The sequence below is a fragment of the Ictalurus furcatus genome, chromosome 8 (assembly GCF_023375685.1).
Source record: "Ictalurus furcatus strain D&B chromosome 8, Billie_1.0, whole genome shotgun sequence".
NCBI classification, from domain to species: Eukaryota; Metazoa; Chordata; class Actinopteri; order Siluriformes; family Ictaluridae; genus Ictalurus; species Ictalurus furcatus.
Window position 1 is genome coordinate 9,994,237 of NC_071262.1, and position 23,394 is coordinate 10,017,630.

At 37.8% G+C, this 23,394-nt stretch overlaps 1 protein-coding gene across 2 annotated transcripts in view; it reads right to left on the reverse strand.

Moving 5' to 3' along the window:
• Positions 1–23,394, reverse strand: part of pigg (phosphatidylinositol glycan anchor biosynthesis class G) — a 154,697-nt gene that overhangs the window by 26,600 nt on the left and 104,703 nt on the right. For both annotated transcript variants that reach the window (XM_053630634.1, XM_053630635.1), the window contains one exon: positions 7,801–7,992. In XM_053630634.1, the coding sequence (XP_053486609.1) occupies positions 7,801–7,992 (192 nt within the window). The remainder of the gene's footprint in view (positions 1–7,800; positions 7,993–23,394) is intronic.

Consider the following 23,394-nt stretch of genomic DNA (forward strand, 5'->3'; position numbering starts at 1 on the left):
TGGGGATTTGTACTCATTTGTGCACAAGAAAGAGGTCAGGCACTGATGTCGGGCACGAAAGCCCGGGGTGGAGTCAGAGTTCCAGTTCATCCCAAAGGTGTTAAGTGGCATTGAGATCAAGGTTCTCTGCAGGCCACTCAAGTTCTTCCACGCCAACCTTTGCAAACCATTTCTTCCTGGTCCTCGCTTTGTGCCCAGGGGCATTGTCATACTGGAAAATGCTTGGGGCCTTTAGTTCCAGTAAAGGGGAATTCAATTACGTGTTTCAAACTTTGGGCAACAGTTTTGGGAAGGCTCGCATAAGGCCCAATTATTTACCTTAATGTCGTTTCTCTAAAATTAGGAACTTCTAACTAAAGGATACTACTCAAGTGAGAAAACATTTGTTCCCTAATTCCCTAGTTTTTGAAGAGTGCAGTGCTCCAGCACTGTAGAAATCCAGCATGCAAGGACTTCATAAAGATAACACCACAAGGTAAATTTCTGGAATGAATTCTGTGTCTGGAAATGGACTGAAAATCACTCAGACATTAGTGTGGCAAGAGACACCATGCAGTTTCTTTTCATATGCGGGACTGTAAATTAATACAACCACCAGCTACTCTTTCTCGCTCAGACAGGCTAAGCATTTGCGCTGCATTTACAGGATTCATTTGCTGTCCAAAAGTGACAGAGAAAATTATTTCTAGCACTCTGCAACATTATCTGTAGAGTGACTGACACACATATTTAAGAAATGTAGATTCTGAAATGGGATAAAACAGCCCTCAGTCCCTAGTAAGTTGAACAGAATTTAGAGCAGAGCACGAAGATGAAAAATGATTCGATAGTATTGGATATAAGAATCACTCACTCCCAAGCAAGAAAACAAGCAAGGAGAATGCTTGGACAGTGCGTGTATTTATTTTATGAGGTGATCTTAACTAATTTCTTTTGAACTTGACTTCAGTTCTTCTGAATATTTGGGAGTACATGTAACAATTGATAATATTATTCATGCGATTATGTGGTAGGCTATGTTTTTCACATGGAGCAATGGTTCACAATGTGGGTCCATGATGCACAGCATTTTGTTACAGTGGTATAAAACACAATCTACCAGTATCAAAGCTATTATACTTATTTTTGAGTTCTAATAGTTGTTAGTAAGGAGGCATCAATACTGGTATTGATTGGGTATAGGGTATCAGGTATCGGTCTGATACCATCTTACCATCATAAGAAATGTTCCAATACAAGTATCCAATACTACATGATGTGATATAAGCCTAGTGTACAAATTCATGGGTTTAATCCAAACTGAAATAACTCAAAAACAAACAGGCCTATAAATAATGTCATCTTAGACCTAATGTACTCTGTCGGTGGACACTTTTAAAGTAGTACTGTACACATTTTGATAATGAATCTAATATTTAGTTATAGGATTATGATTCATCATAATAAATCTGTGCTGCAGGGGTCCGTGGAATTAATATTACACTTAAAGGGATCCCTGGCTGCCAAAAAAAATTGAGACACATAATACATGGAGGGGATTTGGGTTTGAACTCTTCCTAAAATATTTTCTGAGAATTCATAAAATGCTTTTTTTTGTGGGTGGTAAGCTTAACACACATAGGCAGCAGCTAGTTATATACAGTGCCCTCCACTAATATTGGCACCCTTGGTAAATATGAGCAAAGAAGGATGTGAAAAACTGTCTTTATTGTTTAACCTTTTGATCTTTTGTTTAAGAAAAATCACAGAAATACTCTGCTCTCATGGATATCAAACAACTGCAAACACAACACAGGTTTATCATTTTTTTTTGTTAAATATAGGTGCGTAACAATTATTGGCGCTTTGTGCTACCTCCCTTTGCCAAGAAAACAGTTCTGAGTCTTCTCCTATAATGCCTGATGAGGTTGGAGAATACATGGCAAGGGATCTGAGACCATTCCTCCATACAGAATCTCTCCAGATCCTTCACATTTCGAGGTCCATGCTGGTGGACTCTCCTCTTCAGTTCACCCCACAGGTTTTCTATGGGTTTCAGGGGACTGGGATGGCCATAGCAGGACCTTGATTTTGTTGTTGATTTTGATGTATGTTTTGGATTATTGTCCTGCTGGAGAATCCAACCATGGCCCATTTTAAGCTTTCTGGCAGAGGCAGTCAGGTTTTCATTTAATATCTGTTGATATTTGAGCCCATGATGCCATGTATCCTAACAAAATGTCTAGGTCCTCTGTCAGAAAAACAGCCCCAAAACATTAAAGAACCATCACCACATTTAACCGTGGACATGAGGTACTTTTCCATATAGTGAGTGTATATGAAAAGTGCAAAAGTCCTTGAAACACTGAGATTAAACTGTATAATTTATATATTGTTAAAACAGTATATGTAGTATTTTTCTGAGACACACTGCAGTTTTTTCATCTGTTCAACTGAAAAAGTTTAAATAATGATATCAAGCCATAGCCTGAACAATAGTGCAGAAGCCTATGCTTATCTATTTTTTTTTTTTTTGTATAGAATGTGTGCTCAGCTGCTTTAGTCATCTGCTCCACTTCTTGCGGTAATTTCAGTTTAAAAGTAATGAGAAATAATTATAAGATATTTGGAAAAAAGAAAACTGCTGACATAACAGTAGGGTGCAAAGCAAACAACAATGAGAATAGAAACAGAATTGTCAGAACTTGTTGTGAAACCATCACCAAAAATAATTTCTGCAGAATTCCCTACTATGTAATTCAGTGAACATAGAAGCAGTGACTACATTTACATGCAGCAATTCTGAGTATGTATAATGAGATTCATTCTGAAAAGGAGCTGTTTCCATGCATATTAAAGTAACTATTCCATTAAGATTTCTTGTTTACATGAAAAAATCCATTCTGAATGAAATAAATACCACATATTGACTATTCACAGTCTCTCACTGTAACCTAGTTATATTTGGAGAAAAAAAAAAAAAGATAATGCCAACATGCCATAAATGTAAATAATGAGAGATTGAGTAAAAGGTAAAAAAAATTAAATTAAATTAAAAAATTAAAAAAGGTGACTTGAATGGGTGAATTCTTTATTCTGATTGGTTTGTTAATTTTCTATGATGGCACAGTAGTTTTGGGTGTAATACAAATCACAGGTTTATATATACTATAAAATTATAGTATATTATAGTATAACTATAATGTGTTCGTTTTAAAAAGTTAACATTTCTGTAGTAACTTTAATAAAAATAGGTATAGTTAATAATAATAACATGATGCCAACGGAGTCAACAGGGATGTATTCGCCACAAACAAGCCTAACACTTCTTGTTACTAATTTGCATGCCAGAAATACCCTTAAACTATATGTCAAACAGGAAGGAAGCTAAAATCTCGAAGCTAGATTGAAGGAAAACTATTTCAGACATTTGATTTTGCTGTGACATTGATCCTGTTTGGATTAATTCCAATATCAGATCAGTTCATCTGCTGGTTAAAGTGATACTTACATATACTGTAAATCCTACAAACATTCAACCACTCATTCTTGAGATATTGTACTAAGTATAATCTTGATTCCCAGACTGATACATGAACAGACGGACACATAGATGGACTGATGGCAAAAATCCTAGCTAGCCAAAAAACAGGCCCAAAAGGCATCTGTTGTTAAAAAGGATAAGCCAACATGAAGATCAGAGAGCTGTCTATGCGAGAAAAGTAAGCCATTTTGAAGCCGAGAAAAGATGGAAAATCAATCAGAGGCATTGCAAAAGCATTGGGCATAGCATATACAACAATTTGGAATTTACTGAAGAAAAAAAAAAAGAAACCACTGGAGTACTGAGCAACAGACACAGAATTGGTCGGCCAAGGAAAACATCATCAGCTGATGACAGAAACATTGTGAGAACTGTGAAGAAAACACCAAAACAAGAGTCAGTAACAACAACTTCCACAGGGCAGGGGTAAAGGTACCACAATCCACCTTTTGAAGAAGACTTTGAGAGCAGAAATATAGAGGCCATACCATATGATGCAATTCACTCATCAGCAGTAAGCATCGGAAAGCCAGATAGGAATTCACAAAGAAATACAGAAATGAGCTACAAAAGTTCTGGAACCAAGATTAACCTCTATCAAAGAGATGGAAAGGCCAAAGTGTGGACAAAGAAAGAATCTGCTTATGGTCCAAAACATATAAGCTCATCTGTGAAACATGGTGGAGGTAGTGTCACGGCTTAGGCTTGCATGGCTGCTTCTGGAACAGGATCACTAATCTTTATTGATGATTTAACTCTTGATGGTAGCAGCAGAATGAATTCAGAAGTTTACAGGAACACTTTGTTTGCCAATTTACAGATAAATGCATCCAAATGAATCGGGAGGGACTTTATCATGCAGCAAGATAATGATCCAAAACACACTGCTGACTCAACAAAGAACTTTATCAGTGGAAATAAGTGAAAGGTTTTAGACTGGCCAAGTCAGTCACCAGACCTTAACCCAATTGAGCATGCATTTCACCTCCTGAAGAGTAGACTGAAGGGAGAAGCCACCCTGAAACAAACAACAACTGAAAGAGGCTGAGGTAAAAGCCTGGAAAAGCATCACAAAAGAAGAAACCAACAAGCTTGATGCAGTTATTGCAAGCAAGGGATATGCAACCAAATATTAAGTGTTATTTACTTTAATTTACTTCAAGACTTATATGTTCCTATACTTTTGCTTGCCTAAAAATTGAGTGGTCTGATACAAAAGTTCTATGTTTTATGTTGTTTAACACAGATGGACATCTATATCCATCCTTTAATCTCAAACCCAAAAGTCTTCAGTGTATAGCACACACAAATGAATTGGCCTTGCTGTTCCAATAGTTTTCAAAGGGACCGTAAAATTCAGAAAACAATTATAAAGCATGTACAGCTAAAATTCTTAGAGCCAGAAAACATTTAAAAAAAAAAAAAAAAACATGATCAAAATTGTTCTATGCCCAATAAAAACATTATTTTAAAAAGGAGGATTGTGATTCTCTGGGTGAGAGAGGGAGCGAGGGAGAATTTTTTCCATCAGCTAAACACACAGAAGGACTTACAGGTCAAGATACTGCTTTAGTCAACTTAATAGAAAAGCCAGAGGTTGCAGGGATATATAAACACGAGCGTGTAATGACTAATGAGTGTGTGAGTGGCTCTGGTAGCACAGAGTAGCATTGTAAATTATTCAAAGGACATAATGCCACTACTCTCCATCCCTTTCTGGATAATACAAGGAGAGAGAGTGAAATGCAGTTGGTCACCTGGTTAAAAGGGCAAAAGGTCAAACTTTTAATGAAGTGAGAGAAAATGTCAAGGGCAGGAGGTGAGAAGAACTGCTTTGTCTTGGCATCACAGTGTGTTTGTGTGTGTATGTATGTATGAATGTATGTGGTGTGTGTCTGAGTATTTGGGAGTGCGCATGTCACACACTCTCCCTGTGGTTGTTTAGTCCTATTAGACCTACAAGTAAAACAATTAATAACTGTAATAACATGCTCCAATACAGAATTTTTCCCCCTCTATGTAGAATTCAGAGACAGCAACCTTTGTCAAATTGCACACACTTATCGGTGTCGACATGGTAAAAAAATTTCTGAGATCACAGGGTCATGCTGTATTAAGGGTTAAGTGAGCATAGTGAGGGGTTAATGCCGAAACTGTACACATCGGTGTTCAGATCTCAGACAGAACTACAGACTTAAACGCTGTGTCTCAGTTACACAGGATTCTGACTTTGAAAGCATTTCAGTTATGCCAAAATTCTTCATGCTTTGGGCTGTAAATAAACTGAGAAAACAATGTAATGCTATTAAATGTTAAGTACATAATTGTGACACTATTAATTGATAATATAATTTCTGTAACGTCAGAACAGTACATCGGAAGAGACAGCATCTTAAAGAGAAATGTAAGGACTGAATTTATTATGGATAAAATTATGAACAACACTTAACGTGAGTTGTAAGTGTAGCAAATGAATACACGCTCAGCAAATCAGGGTTGAGAGAGAGAGAGAGAGAGAGAGAGAGAGAGAGAGAGCAATATTATACTATGAAAACAAAAAACAATTCATGACTGATGGAGTTTTACTTTAATATGATTAAATAATAATATTATTCAATAAATATTATTATTCTATATTTTATTTTCATTTTGGAATTTGTATCTGGGGGGCACAGTTTGCCCCTCATCATGTTTGTCTTGCACCTCCAGGGTTGTGGGTTCGATTCCCACATCTGCCCTGTGTGTGCAGAGTTTGTATGTTCTCCCTGTGCTTCAGGGGCTTTCTCCGGGTACTCCAGTTTCCTCCCCCAGTCCAAAGACATGCGTTATAGGCTGACTGGCATCTCTAAAATTGCCCATAGTGGGTGAATGGGTGTGTGGCTGTATCCTGTGATTGGTTGGCACCCCGTCCAGGGTGCCCCCTGCCTTGTGCTTCATATCCCCTGGGATAGGCTCCAGGCTCTCCACAACCCTTTGTAGGATAAGCGGTACAGAAAATGGATGGATGTATGGAATTAGCTAGAGATATGATAGTTGGCTAGAGACTAACAGGAGGTGTTGGTTTCTTTGTCTATATTTTTCTACTTCAAACTCGGTTAAATTGTTATTCCAGGCATCTGCTCACCCTCTGCATTGATATTTTTAACTGACCTTGTTCTTTTTCTCTTCGGCGCTGTGTTTTTTTGGGGTTTTTTTTTTTTTGGCAGGCTGGAGAACAAAACAAACGAAAAAACACAGATCCTGTAAAAAAAAAAGTGCCCATAACGTGAGAGACCGAGATTTCTGTTCAGCAGAACAACCGTTTTGTCTTCCACCAGAGCTTAGATTTTAGCCAGCCAGATAAAACGATAAGCTCCGGTAGGTTGTGTGCTGTTTATGATTCCTCAGAATAAGCAGACATAATCCGAGTTGGGCGACTAACACTAGCAAAATGGAAAGCTCTTGTTGAAAAGTTTTGCTCTTTCATATTGTATTCAGTAAATATAAGATATTATACAATTGAGTTAGGTTATTCTCATAACATGGGTGGCAGATAGTTATAGCCACATCACAAAATTCATAGTACTCTCATGGTAAATACCAGTATATGCATCATTACTGTTTAGGCATACTCTAAATTGTGCGTTATGTGACTTGAGACGCAGCCTTGCACTCCCTCTGAATGTGTTTTTTAATGAGTGGACACTCTCAGCTGTGAAATTAATGCATGTGGTGGAACAATCCATGTTATGAAATGATTTTCCACAACATTTTTCTACCCGAGAGAGCTAAATTCCTAAATCCTACATCCCATAGCTTTAATGATCATTTATACTGGTAGGTGTATTGTAAAACTCTTGGATATGAGCATTGGTTCATATTGGTGTGTGTGTGTGGGTGTGTGTGTGTGAGAGAATGGGTGAATGAGAAACAGTGTAAAGCGCTTTGTAACCGCTAAGGTTAAAAGGCGCTATATAAGTGCAGACCATTTACCATTTAACATTATTATACTTGGTGTTAACTGTTTGGATGTATTCAGCCATTTTTAAATATATACAATAATAACAATTCAAGGCAGGGCTTGACAGACTGAGAGAGTGATGGGGCTTGTGAATGGTGAACTCAGACCTTCTTGTGCCATGAGTTCAGACATTATTAAACATAATCTCAATTTCGTTTGCACCAAAACACATTTGAATAAAATAAATAACTTTTCAGCTGAAAGTGCCTTCTTCTGAGCATGTCAACATAACTTTCTAGACAACATTAGTGAAATATTCAAGTATATTTCAACTTACTTGGACATGGCTTGGGCTGAGTGTTGCCATGGGAACAGGATGCTGCCGACAGCAGCACGGTAGCTGTAAACTCCCAGCAGGCCAAGCGCCAGGGCGATCTTAGACACCAGCGAACAGTGCCGCTGGACCAGCAGGAAAATCAGCAGCAGAGAGAGAACAGACAGCAGAGACAGGAACACCTTATGATCTCCACTGTGGAAACACACACATACGCAATTACATTTCAATGGTACAACCTCTGTACATTTTCCATCAAGAAGACCCTGTAGGGAAAAATGTGGGCATGCACGCACACACACACACACCTAACCAGACACACCTATTCACCGAGCCACTCACCAGCACATCCACCCACACACCTATGCACAAGCACTGACATACATAAACCCCCAACACACATGCAACCATGTACACACACAGACACATATACGTAACCACGTGCACACACACACACACACACACCCATGTACACACACACACACACACATATATACGTAACCATGTACACATACACACAAACATAAATGCACCCATGTGTACACACACACACACACCCACACGTAACCATGTACACACACACACCCCCACACGTAACCATGTACACACACACCCACACGTAATCATGTACACACACACACACACACACACACACACACACACATAAATGCACCCGTGTGTACACACACACACACACACACACACACACACACACACACGTAATCATGTACACATACACACACACGCAAATACATACAAATGTACACATGCGGACACCTGGACATTCACCAACACACAAATACACACACACAGAACACACCCACACACGCATACACATTCAGGCACATATATTTACATATGCACACACCTTGGACATTCACCAACACACACAAACACACGTATACACTTATTTGCCGGTAAGAACATTGGACTCTTTCCTTAGAAAATGTCAGAGGCTCCTTCTGTCTAAAAGTTATGTTTTTTTGAGTCTCCATGGATTCAGCAATAAAGCTGGTGCCTGACTTGAAGTGCATGGTACATAAAACAAGAGTGTAATAAATCTCTAATAAAAGCTGAAAACTGAGGTAACTTATATTTACTGGTCTCTTTTTTTCTGTTTTTCATTCAATTTGTTTCTTGGTAGCAACTTTAATACCTCTATATAAGTATTCTTAGCATTTAAAGTTTAGCGGAATGTGAAACAATTCCACAGAATTGTTCTGAGACAAAAAAAAAAAAAAAAAAGGAAACACATCGTGACCTCACATCCTACTAGAGCACATGTAAGTAAACCAAATTCATACAGTATCTAAAATGGAAAGGTATTAAACAGGTTAGAGATTTGTATGCCGATGGTGTGTTTGATAGCTTTGCCAATCTGGCATCCACTTATGACCTCCCTGTGACGCATTTTCTTTCGGTATTTTCAAATTCGGAATTTCGTTTCTAGATGTTTTCCTGGTTTCCCCTTTGCGCCTCCTGAACAGACTTGGGAAAGCTTGTTTTCAAACAATCCACATCAGAGAGGAATGATTTCTAGGATTTATGATTTTATTCTGGCGCTAGGTAGTGAGTCGAGTAACAAAATTAGGAATGCGTGGGAAACGGAGTTAGGAGTACAGATAAGTGAGGAGGGTTGGGAACATGCTATAGGGAGGGTACAGTCTACCACTTCTTATGCTCGTCTTGGACTTATACAGTTCAAAGTTTTAAACAGAGTCCATCTGTCCAAGTCGAGACTTTCTGTGATGTATCCGGACGTAGAGGACAAGTGTGATAAATGCCATGGCTCTCCCTGCCATCTTGGCCATATGTTTTCTGCCCTGATCTCCATGGTTTTTGGTCTGGGTTTTTTACCATCATGTCCACTATTCTTAGGGTAGATTTAAAGCCTTGCCCATTGATTGCTGTATTTGGGATTCCTGATGACTCAGTTCCATTGAGCTCGATACAAAAGGATGTTATTGCTTTCACATCCCTTATAGCAAGACGTTCCCTACTGTTGCATTGGAAATCTGCTAAATACCCATCTATCTCCCAGTGGCTAAAGGACGTGATGTTTTTTCTAAAACTCGAGAAAATAAGGTATACGATGAAGGGTTGTACGGACAAGTTTTTTTTTATAAATGGCATCCCTTTATCGTATACTTTATGGAGTTACAGAGACTTCCCACTTAAATTGTTGTGCCTGTTGTTGGGTCTCACAATATCTATATAACCAGCGATAGTTATTGGGTAGCCATGATGACCCGGGGGGGGTGGAATATTTGGGAAAGGGAGGGGAGGAGAGAAGAAAAAAGGTGATGTTCAGCAGACATGTTTGGTAGACGTGTTCAGCAGAAATGTTCAGCAGGAATGTTTAGTTCAGCAGAAATATCCAGCAGAAATGTTCAGCAGAAATGTTTAGTTCAGCAGAAATGTTCAGCAGAAATGTTTGCCAGAAATGTTCAGCAGAAATGTTTAGTTCAGCAGAAATGTCCAGCAGAAATGTTCAGCAGAAATGTTTAGTTCAGCAGAAATGTCCAGCAGAAATGTTTAGTTCAGCAGAAATGTCCAGCAGAAATGTACAGCAGAAATGTTTAGTTCAGCAGAAATGTTCAGCAGAAATGTACAGCAGAAAGGATGTGAATTTGCTGAAGAAAAATGATGTATATTTATGAACTTCAGACTGAGGATTATAAGAGAGAGCTGAAAGCAGTAACACAGGATATCCACCAAATAAGAACACTGTGATTCTGTCCATATCCCATATACAACAGATGGCAGAAACAGGTTTTTTTTTTTTTTTTTAATTCTTTTAATGTCAACAGAATTGGAAGTTAAGCCCGGTTTTATGATTTCCAGCCCGATTTGGCAGACAAAAATTGGAGATTATAAAAAAATATTTGGTTGTGAGTTGAGAACGCATTCTACGTGCTCTTCGGCACATTCTGGCAGTGTCAGAAATTTCTGATTCAAATCTCCACCAATAAGATGACTCAAAGCTCAACATGAATATTTGAAGATTGAAATGAAGTGATCATTTAAAATATTTGCTCATATTAATTAATATAACTTTACCAATCTGCATACCTTGCCTAGACATAATATTGATGCCTATTATAGCAAGGGCTTGTTTCTTTTCTACAAGACACTGACTGATGATATAACGTAGTAATTTTCTTTAATGTCGTTGGCATTCAATCTTTTTGGGTAAGAGTCGACCAGTTTGGCACATCTTGACAGCAATATTTTGCCATTCTTCCTTGCAAAAGCATTCTAATGCTGTCAAATTGGCTGAGCATCTCCTGTGCACAGCCCTCTTCAGGTCAATCCACAGATTTTTGATTGCATTTAGGTCTGGACTCTGGCTGGGCCATTCCAAAACCTTGATCTTGTTCTGGTGAAACCATTCCTTTATTGATTTGGAGATGTGCTTTGTCGTTGTCATGCTGAAAGGTGTGTTTTTTTAGCAAAAGCCTTAAGGTTTTGCACCAACATTGACTAGTATTTGGAGCTATTCATTGTTTCCCCCACTGTGATTTAAGCTCCTGTTCCAAATGAAGAAAAGTAGCCCCAAAGCATGATGCTCCCACCTCCATGCTTCGTGGGGATGATGGTTTTTTTTGTGCAAAACATATGTTTTGTTATTATGTCAAAAAAGTACACTTTGGTCTCATCAAACCATAAGATTGGATGTACTTTTTGGTTGTTTGTTTCAATCTTTAGCCAGGTTTGGATGATTTATTTATTTATTTATTTTGAAAAGGCTTCCATCTTGACTTGGCTTCCCTATAGTCCAGACATATAAATAATTCGAGAGATGTTGCTGTAGGCCTCTTGGCAGCCTCCCTGACTAGTTTTCTCCTCATCATCTCATCAATTTTGTAGGGACGTCCTGTTCTTAGCAGTGTCACTGTTGTGCCACATTTTCTCCAGTTGTTTATTATTTTCTTTACAGTGTTCCATGGTATATCCAATGCCTTAGAATTTTTTTGTGACCCACTCCTGATCAACAATAAGATCCCGTGCCAGTTTTCCAATGTATTTGCGGCCCATCGCTTTTCCAGTTGGATGTTACCAAGATGATGTCAGGAAAACCTATAGGAACAGCTGTACTTTATTTGGGGGTAATCAGTCACATTAATTGATGGCAGGTGTATACTAATTAGTATTTCACATGCGTTTGAATGTGATGAGGGTGATTCTGAACACATTCCCAATTATAAAAGGGTGTGCACACTTATGCAGGCTGGATATTGGAATTAAAAAAAAAAAAAAAAAAAAAAAAACATTCCTGTTGTTTGTCACTTCATTTTTATATATTACAATTTCACAATAAAGGTGAAAAAGGTTCTGACATGGTTTAACTTAGTTTTATGTTTTTACCCCACAAAAACCTGCCATTTTAACAGGGGTGTGTAGACTTTTTTTATATTGATTATATATATGCATGTATTGTCATAAATATATTTAAGGGATATGTACATTGTATGCCCAAAAGTACTCAGATTATCCATGGATAATATACAATGTGTATACAGATAATATACAATGTATATACAGCTTATATATATATATATATATATATATATATATATATATATATATATATATATATATATATATATATATATATATATATATTACACACACACACACATACGTACATACATACATACACACATAATGATAAACTAGGATATTTGCTATGAATCTACAATTAAACAGAGATAATACAGAATATACAGTATAGAATAGAATTGCAGGATGTTTACAGACAGTAAAACATCAGTGGCCTAACGGTGTAATGTAGAGTTCAGCAGGGTAATGGTTGTGGGGAAGAAGCTGGCCCTGAGCCTGCTGGTTCTCATACGAATGTTTGTATACCTCCTCCTGGAAGCAAGGAGGTTGATCAGTTTGTGACTGGGATGGGAGGAGTCCCTGATGATGTTATTGGGATCATCTCCTACAATGTGTCAAGTAATAATCTTAAAAGACTGCTGGAAAAGCACAGTGTAAAACCTGCTTTAGCTCATTAACTTTATCATATCTAGCACCTGCCAACATTATTTAAACCATGTATTTTCAAAACCCTGAATAAGATCGAACTCTGAGCTCTCAACCGAGCTGAGACTCAAACCCAGATCACTGATTTTGAGCCTCAGCACTGTGCTATTCTACCACACATATTAATTACGCTAATTTAATACCATAGTTATAGTTCCAGTCAGTGGCAACATCTCCATGAGATTTCATAATGGAATTGGTTTACGTTAATATTATGTGAATCGATCACGCTCACTCTACATAATTCAATCTAGTAAGAAACATGTTTAGATTAAATTAAGTATAAGCATTGAAATCACGTTTTGTTGAGTGAAATGTAATATTTTTATGCAAACTATACATAATATATATTTTTTAAAATCTGACCAGCCACATATTCCGTTATTTTCGATGTAAGGTGAAATAGGAAGGCCTCTAATCATAAAATTATTTATTTAAATGTGTAGCCAATCCACATACCAGAAAGTTCTTGGAATGTGGGAGGAAACATACAAGGACACAGGAAGAACATGCAAAACTCCACACGGACAGCAGCTCAGGATCGAACCATGGAGCTGTGAGGCGGCAATGCTACCCACTGAGCCACCGTGGGCCATCTGTTTACCATTAATGCTTACTTAATGTAACCTGCTCCAAAAAATTACTGTCACTTTAATTATCTGACTGAGTAATTTCACGTTTAGATACAGTATCTTTCTGCTAGTTAGTGAGTCTAATGAGTTGCAGTTATCTTACTAGTTTACATCCAACTTTAAGATGCATCATCATTGGCGGATTTTCCACATCTTCAAACAGGGAAGACTCTAGAGATCACAGTGTCTCTGCTGGAAAAGACGAGTAGACATGTTTACAAGGCATGTATTAATGATTACATTTTTGGCTGGAGGGTTGCAGAAATGTATGACCTGACTAGGGGCATTTAATGTGTTTGAAATCATAGTAGCATGCACAGATTTTGCATATACATGAGTGTGTGTGTATGTGTATGAGAAGTGAGACTAATGTGCCTTTTTAGCATGCTGGCTGTGTTCTATTCTCATCTAAGGTAATCATGTGTGGGGCATTGAGACTAAGACAAGTGTATTCAAGTGAGAAGGATATTGTTAAAATTGAGATGTAATTGGATATGAATACATCATTTGGAATGAACAGATAATGTGTTCTAAACATATACAAACACATATGAAATAGGATGTGTGCTATTTGTTGGAAGAATTTTACTTTCATGTGGTCAGTCATGAAGCTTGCAGCACAAACAAAGACCATGTTTATTAACATGAATGTGTGGTGATCATTTGTAACTGAATGGTCAGGGTTATGGTGGTTTAAATTAGGCTACTGTTTAGATTTTGGGAAACAGAGCCAACTAAGTTTGTTAGAAATGATCATGGACAGGTACAAACAAACAAAAGTGCAAGCGAAAAAAAAAAAAATAGCCTTGAGTGATGTAGCTGAGGTTGAGGAACTGTCAGAGCTGGAATTCACTGTTCACTGTGGAACTTGTCTTATTTAAACCCCTCTCATATCTAGTGTCTGGTGTTACCTTTGTTATCGAGGTGTGTGGTGTCATCATGCCAAGATCTAAAGAGTTCTGTAAAGCCTTCAGAAAAATGTTTGTGGATTCCTATGAGTTTGGCAAAGGATTTAAAAAGATCTCCAAATGATTTAAAATACATCATTCCACTGTAAGGAAAAATAATCTACAAATGGCACAGATTTCAAACGACTGCCAATTTGTCCAGGACTGGCCATCTCAGCAAATTTAGCTCAACAGCAGACCGTCTGATGCAAAAAGAAGTCTCCAAAAACCCCAAAATTTCATCACAGGATCGGCTAGTAAGTCTTGCAACTGTTGGTGTCAAAGTGCGTGCTTCTACAATCAGAAAGAGATTACACAAATTTGACCTGCATGGGAGGCGTGCCAGGAAAAAGCCTTTGCAAGATTACAGTTGCCAATGAGCATATAGGCAAAGACCAGGCCTTTTGGAATAATTTGCTCTGGATGGACGAATCAAAGATATAGTTGTTTGGCCACAGTAACAGCAGACATGTTTTGTGTGGACCAAAGACAACTTTTACGGAGAAGTACCTCATACCAGCTGTGAAGCATGGTGGTGGAAATGTTATGGTTGCTTCGCTGCTTCAGGGACTGGACAGCTTGCATTCATTGTTTCAACTATGTATTCTGCATCATATCAAAGGGTGCTTGAAGATAATGTGAGGCCATCTCTCCAAAAGTTGCAGTTGAAACAAAAGTGGACATTTCAACAGGATAATGATCCTAAGCACACTAGCAAATTCAGCAAGGAATGGCTCGAGGCGAAGAAATGAAGGATTATGGAATGGCCTAGTCAAAGTCTGGATTTGAATCCCATTTAAATGTTGTGGGGGGGATTTGAAACGGGCCGTACATGCAAGAAGGCATCAAACATCTTGCAACTGAAAGAATATTGCATGGAAAATTATGCAAAATGCCTAAAAGTTATTTCTGTTAAAGGGGGCAATATCACATGTATTGATATTTCTGTTGAATAAATGAATGAAAAAGCTATTTTTCATTGTATTTTCATTTCATTTTGTTCAAGTACATCAACTTTATTAATAGGCACAGTTTCAAAGATGATCAAATGTTTTCTCATCCAAATATGTCAAAAAAGCAAACAATTTCCATGGAGTGTACTTATTTTTGTTCAGCAGACTGTATATGCGAGTCAACAGATCACAGGCCAGGCACAGAGTGTGTACATATACAGACCATGCCAGACAAAGAGGACCTTGATGTGGTTCTCATGACCTTCTATCTCCTTCCACTGTTTTGAGCAGAGAAGTTGGACAGAATTCTAACACTCTCGACGCTCTAAGAGAAAAACAACTGCACACACTAATAAAATTGTTAGCATTCTTGTAGTAAGCAAGAAGTAGTCTGACAGGCCAATTGGCAGTAGAATCTGCAGTTCTGAGTAAAGTGTGAGGTGTCTCAGCCCAGTCTTGCCTAACATTTTGCCCTCCGTGTCTTGCAGACGAAACAAGAAACACACTGGCAGAGTGGATGACTCACTGCCCTCAAACCTCTGATGTGCACTTCATCTGCATGCACAGAGCTGCTTGTCATTATGCAGCAAATGACTGACCATGTTTCTGATGTAAAGCAGGTTACACAGAGAGATATACTGTGATCATCAGTGAATGCAGTACTGTGAAAAAAGTATTTATCTTCTGTTTTTGTGTCTCATGTTAATAGTTTTAGATCGTCAAACAAAATACAACATAAAAAAGGAAACTTGAGTAAACACACAATACAGTTTTTATTTTTTCATTGAAGCAAAAAAATTTATCCAACACCTATCACCCATGTGAAAAACTAATTGCCCCACAAATTTAAAATCTGGTTGTGCCACCTTTAGCAGCAATAACTGCAACCAAACGCTTCCAATAACTGGAGATCAGACTTTCACTTACTTATTGGACTAAGACTTACTCATATGCTTTGGATCATTGTCTTGCTGCATAATCCAGTTGCGCTTGAGTTTCAACTTACGGACATTCTCCTTTAGGATTTTCTGGTAGAAAGCAGAATTCATGTTTCCTTCAATTACTGCAAGTTACCCAGTCCCTGAAGCAGTAAAGCATCCCCACACCATCACACTTCCACCACCATGCTTGACTGTAGGTATGATGTTCTTTTTGTGGAATTCTGTGTTGGTTTACGCCAGATGTAACAGGACCCCTGTCTTCCAAACAGTTCCATTTTTGACTCATCAATCCACAGAACATTCTCCCAAAAGGTTTGAGGATCATCAAGGTGTATTTTGGTAAAATTCAGATGAGCCTTAATGTTCTTCTGGGTTAGCAGTGGTTTTCACCTCAACACTCTTCCATGGATGCCATTTTTTCCCCAGTGTCTTTCTGATAGTGAAGTCATGAACAGTGACCATTACTGGTGCAAGCGAGGCCTGTAGGTCCTTTGATGTTGTCCTTGGCTCTTTTGTGACTTGCTGGATGAGTAGTTGCTGTGCTCTCGGAGGAATTTTGGAAGGTCAGCCACTTCTGGGAAGTTTCATTACTGTGCAGAGTTTTTCCATTTGGAGATGATGGCTCTCACTGTGGTCCTTTGGAGTCCCAAAGCCTTTTAAATAGCTTTGTAACCCTTCCCAGTCTGATGTATTTTAATCACCTTCTTCCTCATCATTTCTGGAATTTCTTACAATTTTTGCATGGTGTGTTACTGGGTAAGATCTTTTAACCAACTTCATGCTGTTACAGTAGCCGTATATATTCATGCACAGAAAGCTTTATTAATGAAACCGTGCGGAAGTTAAAATACTTAAAAGTAATATGGTTGCCCATCAGAAACTGTTAGGACTGAGCCTGTATAATGCTTACTGCACAAAAAAGCCCATGACATTAAGGTAAAATAAAGGTAATTCATAGCAAATGTTTATTAAATCACATAAACTCCAAAAGCTTAATGAAGAGAACTTCATGTACTCATGACCTGACTTTTATACACTACTGATGAATAATTCTGTTCTATAAGTTCATTTCAAGTTCAAGTGGTTTTACTGTCATTTCAACCATATGCTGCTGGTACAGTACACAGTGAAACGAAACAACGTTCCTCCAGGATCATGGTGCTACATAAAACAACACACTAACCACGTGAGACGACACAGAACTAAATAAGATCTACACATTTCTAAATAAAAATATTACTTGGCTCGGCTCTGTAAATTATCCTATTATTTGCTTTTTACACCATTCAAAGCAAGGCATCCCATACACTCTTGCTAAATTTTGCTACCATTCCTGCCCAGGGTCCTTGCAAGCCAAGTCATGACAAGTGGGTGGAGCTTGACTAGAGTTGACTATTACTTAGGTCAGCAGAATTGACCACAAAATTGTTGTGATAATGTCTTTGGCTAAAATCACTTTTCTACAAGAACAAAAATATTTTTGAAAACGTGTAGTGACTGTCTGCCAAAGTTTTGTTAATTTGTCAAATATCCTTTTATTCAACCCGATTGAGGAGGCATTATATGAAAGTCCATTAGCACACTTTTCACATTCAGAAATGTTTTAGATGTATTAACAGTAATGTTTTCATGTTGCCATTTAGCCTGATTTTAAATTCTTATATACAGTAAGATCTCCCAAGTTGAAGGTTAAATTCCAAATAGCTTTTTATTCACTTCAGTTGATCCCTTTCCTCTACCTAGTGCAATCCATAAACAATAGAATGCATATAAAATGTGTGACAACTTGTCTTTCTGTTGTATTTGAAATTAAAATCCCTATATTGTTAGCTAACATTAAAATATTAGAACACTTGGCTGTGTTTGGGTCATGTGCTGCCATTAAAACAAACTTGTTATGTCTCATGTTGAAAAGTTCCAGCTGTGAGTGTGACATATTTCAGAGCCACATGTCTGGTTTCATTTCAAAATCCAAATTAAAAAGGTAAATAATTTTGTGTAGTATATTATTACTGGTTACTATTATTTAACGCCATATACCTTCATGGGAAGAGTTATTTGGGAAACTGACATATGTGCTCAATCAGGTTGCGCATAGTCCTGAATCTGGATTTGTCACAAGGCTGTGACATGCTGTTTGGTGGAAAAGTAAAACTGGACCCCCAGGCACAGATGGCTAAGGCACTGTTGGGATTCAAACTCTAACTTCAATCCAATTGGGAACCTAGTGGAAAAAGTTCTGTAGTTTATAATTCCACCCACGTTGGTTACCATAATTTCCCTTGCAATTTTGAGAGTCCAAAAAGATATGTGATGTTTACATTTCCTGGGTTTGGTGATATCTAGCTTAGTTTTGCCTGCAAATATTTACTCAGCTGGAATGGGCTCTGGTATTTTTATTTATTTACCTATTTATTTTTAAACTATTACCACACAATAGGATAGACTTCATCTAATCAGCCTGTTTAAACAATGTGACTGCCACAAAAATCACCCAAGTAAGACTTAAATATTTAAAAATGACACATGATTCATCAATGAGAAAAATAATTAAATTACTTCTTAGATGACTATTTTCCCATTTCTCTGTCATCGCATCTCATTATCTTCCCCTTTATGCGTCATTATGTATGAAAATCATGTTCCAAACCTCCAGATAAAGTGCTGTTTAAGCCAATAGGCTGCATTCCTTAAAGCTCTTGACATAGAGGAAAGCATGAACATGACTTTTAAAGAAAGCAGTTGCCTTTCTGTATAACTTTCCCAGTCAGGTAATAAAAAATGTATAAGTGCAAAAGCCAAGCAATAATCAGATGGAGCACATACTAACGTGAGAGCAGGAAGGACAAATTAAACAGTGTTTAAAATGTTACACGCATTCAGTATCAGTTCAGTGCTCATAGTTAACTGTATCAAATTAATTAAGGCTCCCTGAGTAGGAAATCGGTCATAATGGCTTGAAAATTCTGAGAGCTTTGGTTCTACTATTATGAATACCAAGTAAAGGAATTATTCAAGATACCTCATAAATAATAGTGCCTATAAGTAAAAATTTTAAGAGAGCCATCGAATTATTATGTGACAAAGTAATGCAGTCAGACACTGAGCTTCAGACAGTCTGAATGGGGAAAAAAACAGGTTAAGCAGCATATAGTAGAACTATTTTTTTTTTTCTGTGCAAGATGGTTTTATGCTGTGTCACAGTGCATTTCTTAGCACCCGGGAAGATGCAATGATGCAGCAGTGACAATTTGAGACCAACAGGAGACAATCCGAATAAATAGAACATTGTTAACACTTACAGCACCCCATATCATTTGCACATTTATTTCCCTACCACTCGGCAGGAAGTGATAAACAATATGCCTTGGTGCAGATGGCTGGCTTGCCAGGGCTTGTCGGAGTAACTGATCGAACCTAAAATGATAACGCTATGAGATAACGAATGAGCATATGTGAATCAGAAGACATTACAGATAACAAGTACAATTAACAGGAGAAAACTGTATGATGCTGTGGTAAAACACGTAAGGAATTCATTCATAAATGTCAATCCTAGTCCTCTGATACAAACTTAGAACTCCTAACTTCTACTTAGGGGTAATTCTGAGAGACATGCTAAATATGGCTCCCAAGATTACACATCATCTTTAACTCATTGCTGCTTGCCAAGTATTTGCAAATGAGAGATGTAGTTTTCTACTTTTCAACTAGTGGTTATGGCTAACAGTTTATTAACATGAGTTTGGGATGTAATGCAATGCCACTATCTGTATCTGTATCAGGCTTGGGGTGACTGATGATAGTATCAGGAATCGCTGATAGATTCCTACTAGTGCGATGGCTATCAAGTCATACAATTCAAACTGTACTGTGTCTCGTAATGTGTTTCCTTTTTGCCTGTTTTGTAGTACTATATGAACCTTAATAGACTTTCGGACTTTGGAGCAGAGCAAAAAAAAAAAAGTTTCTCTGATTCATCTTTTCTTTGCTAGTGAAACAGATAAAGCTGGGAATGTCTTTGTTTGCAAAACAAGAGCAGGGGTATAAATTAAGAAAATGAAACTATACAAGAATTCAAAAAGCGTCTCTGCTGCTGTTCACCACAGTGCACATGCACATGTAGTTTATATACATCTATCCATTTTCCATTCAACTTATCCTACACAGGGATTCTTTGGAGAATGGAACCTATCTCAGGGAACTCATTGCAAGGTGCCATCGCACACACATTCATTTACATGGTAAATCCAAAAAAGCGGTATATAAGTGCAGACCATTTACATTTATGCCATTTGGCAGACACCCTTTCGTCCAACATCTTCACCAATGATGGTTAACCACGTGATAGGACGATGGCATGCTACACATGATATCACAAGCCACTCACATACTATGAACAATTTGGAATTGACAATCAGCCTTCAAAAAGCTTGCAATTATTTGGGGGGGGAGGGTCTGTGAGGCTTAGTTATGGCTCATAACGAGTCATGTTTATTTACAGTCCCGAATTCAGCTCTGAGAGCGTAAATAAAATGAAGACAATAAAAAACTTAAGGAAGTCTGTGAAAGAAAGTCCTTTCTTGATGAGCTGCCTTCAGCTAAATAATTTACATAAATGTGTGTGGTTGGATAAGCTGCAAAAGAGGATCTGTGACAGAAGCCACAAAGGTTTATGTTAAAAAGCCGAAGTTGGTGAACTATGGTTAGTTTTTCATATATTGATCAGTTCTGCTATACTAGTTTGAGCCGATGAAATACTTTACTGGCTTTGCATGTAGTCCACGTTCCAGCAATTGACGACCCCTGATGTAGAGTAATGGATTAAACTTTTTTTTTCCTCTTCTAGTTTGCACCACTGGGAATTGGGTAGACTTGTTCAGAATTCTGAAAAGCATGAGCATATTTGCCTCTGACAGGTGCTTGACAATAAATCAGACTGTCTAGTGCCTTCTGACTGACAGCAGCAACTTAGTCTCCAAAGTTCTATATGATATAGACCGTCTGCAAACTACACACACATTAATGCAGAGACTGAGATGGTTAACAGGGCGTACACAATCACATCTGCAAGAACCCACATGCACATATATGCTTGCAGATCCACGCACACACACATCTTCCGCTCCTCCATTCTAAAGAGCATTAATATCCGTTTGCAGCGTGAAACATGAGGTAGGCTCCGGGGAGCTTAGTAACCTGCCTGTTGCTCTGATTCATTCTTTCTGTAATGAGAGGAAGTAGTCAGACACAGCAAAGAAAGCTACATGTCACATCTCTCCCCTCTGTTGACCCCCGCCACCCATCGCTGAGTCTAGCATCTGTCCATCATCCTGCCATAACAAGTCTGGATTTATAATGAGCACAATCATGGTTATTTATCACTAAGTGCTGGGAGAGTATGGGTTCAGCCCAGGCTTTTTAGAGACCTGCACGTATTGAACGGCACTATTTTCAGGCATAAGAGACATAAAATAGACATAAAATTGCTCAAGTCCAATGCCATAAGTGTGGCTTAGTGTTTGCAAAAGTAAATTCAATGGGCACTCACACTTCATATTTACAAATCCTGTGTCTTGGTGTTGCAAAGTGTTTCGGGTCCTGACATGGCCACCCCTGTTTTTTTCTATATAATGAGGATATATATATGTATTATATATGTATATTTGTAAATGCTTTCGAAGGCCTCAATGAATATCAATCAGCCATAAAGTGCAAAGCATGTTCACACCACAGCTCATTTGCATTTAGTGATGCTGACAAAAATCTGTGCAAGTTAAAATTTACAGTGAGCTGAAAGCATCAATTGATGGCTAAACTGCAAAAGACAAAGAATGTCTCAGATGCCGACATGGAGGTTATTTTGAATCATGACTACATCAATAAAAATATTATCTTGCAGATAAATTACAAAAAAGGATTTTGATGTGAATTAAGTGAAGTGAAAAGAAAATGGTTTGATATAAAAAGTGTGTGTGTGGGGGGGGGGGGATATATCTATGTACCAGGTAAATCACACAAGGAAACTAAAATATACACATATATTTTTAATGTTTTAGTGTATCACAACTGTCAGACAGAAATATCTCTCATTGGCCTCTCATACACTTCAGCCTCGTGTGTGTGTCCTATGTGCCCTGATGCCGTGCTGCAAAAAGCAGGAGGACATGTGTTGTAAGGAAACCTGATGTATTTCAGGAAAGAGGCAATGATGGCACACACCATGTATGGGAGTGCACAGCACATTGCAGATTGAGACATATCAAATCGGTCACTTATTAGACATGTAGTGCAGGCTCTAAAGTGTTGCATAGCATTAAAGAAGATGGCAAAAAGAACTGACTTGTACTCCATCTGAGCCACTGCAGCGCATCCTCCTTTCATACAGCAGCATTTCTTTTGTTTTAAGTGAATGACTGTTCTTATTTGCCTTGATTTATGGATTTCTTTAATTATGATTTTCCCCATATTTAATATTATACATTATTATAATATTATATACATATATACTATTTTAATTAATGGCATTAATAATAAATGACTGGGCTTCACAAAAGTTTCATTACATTTGTATGTGAAATCAATTATTAAAACTTCACAATGTAATACGTGTATAAAAATGCACGAACTCATTAGCACATTAGTCTCTGTAAAATTTACAAAAACTCAGAAGCTCTCACAGGATATAAACACTTTCCGAACTAACAGAATTTTCATGGAAAACAAATGTCTTGTATAGAAACACACCAATGAATGATTTACAAATAAATTAATTTGTTTCCAGCTTAATAAATGTGGTCCATCGTGAGGACCCTCCATTCACATACTTATTAATGCAGCTAATTAATACTATGCCTACATCTAACAGTAAGGAAACCTTTTGAGTATATAAAGTCACATTATGGGGACCAGCCAAATGTCCCCATAAGGTCAAAACTGTCAGACATTCCTATCCTTGTGAGGACATCTGGTTACACACAGACAAACATTGTACCTACACACCACTCAGCTTTATGTAAACTCATCTTATTCCAGTTTATCCTCTTTAAATCATAACAAACGTTGAATTTGGTGC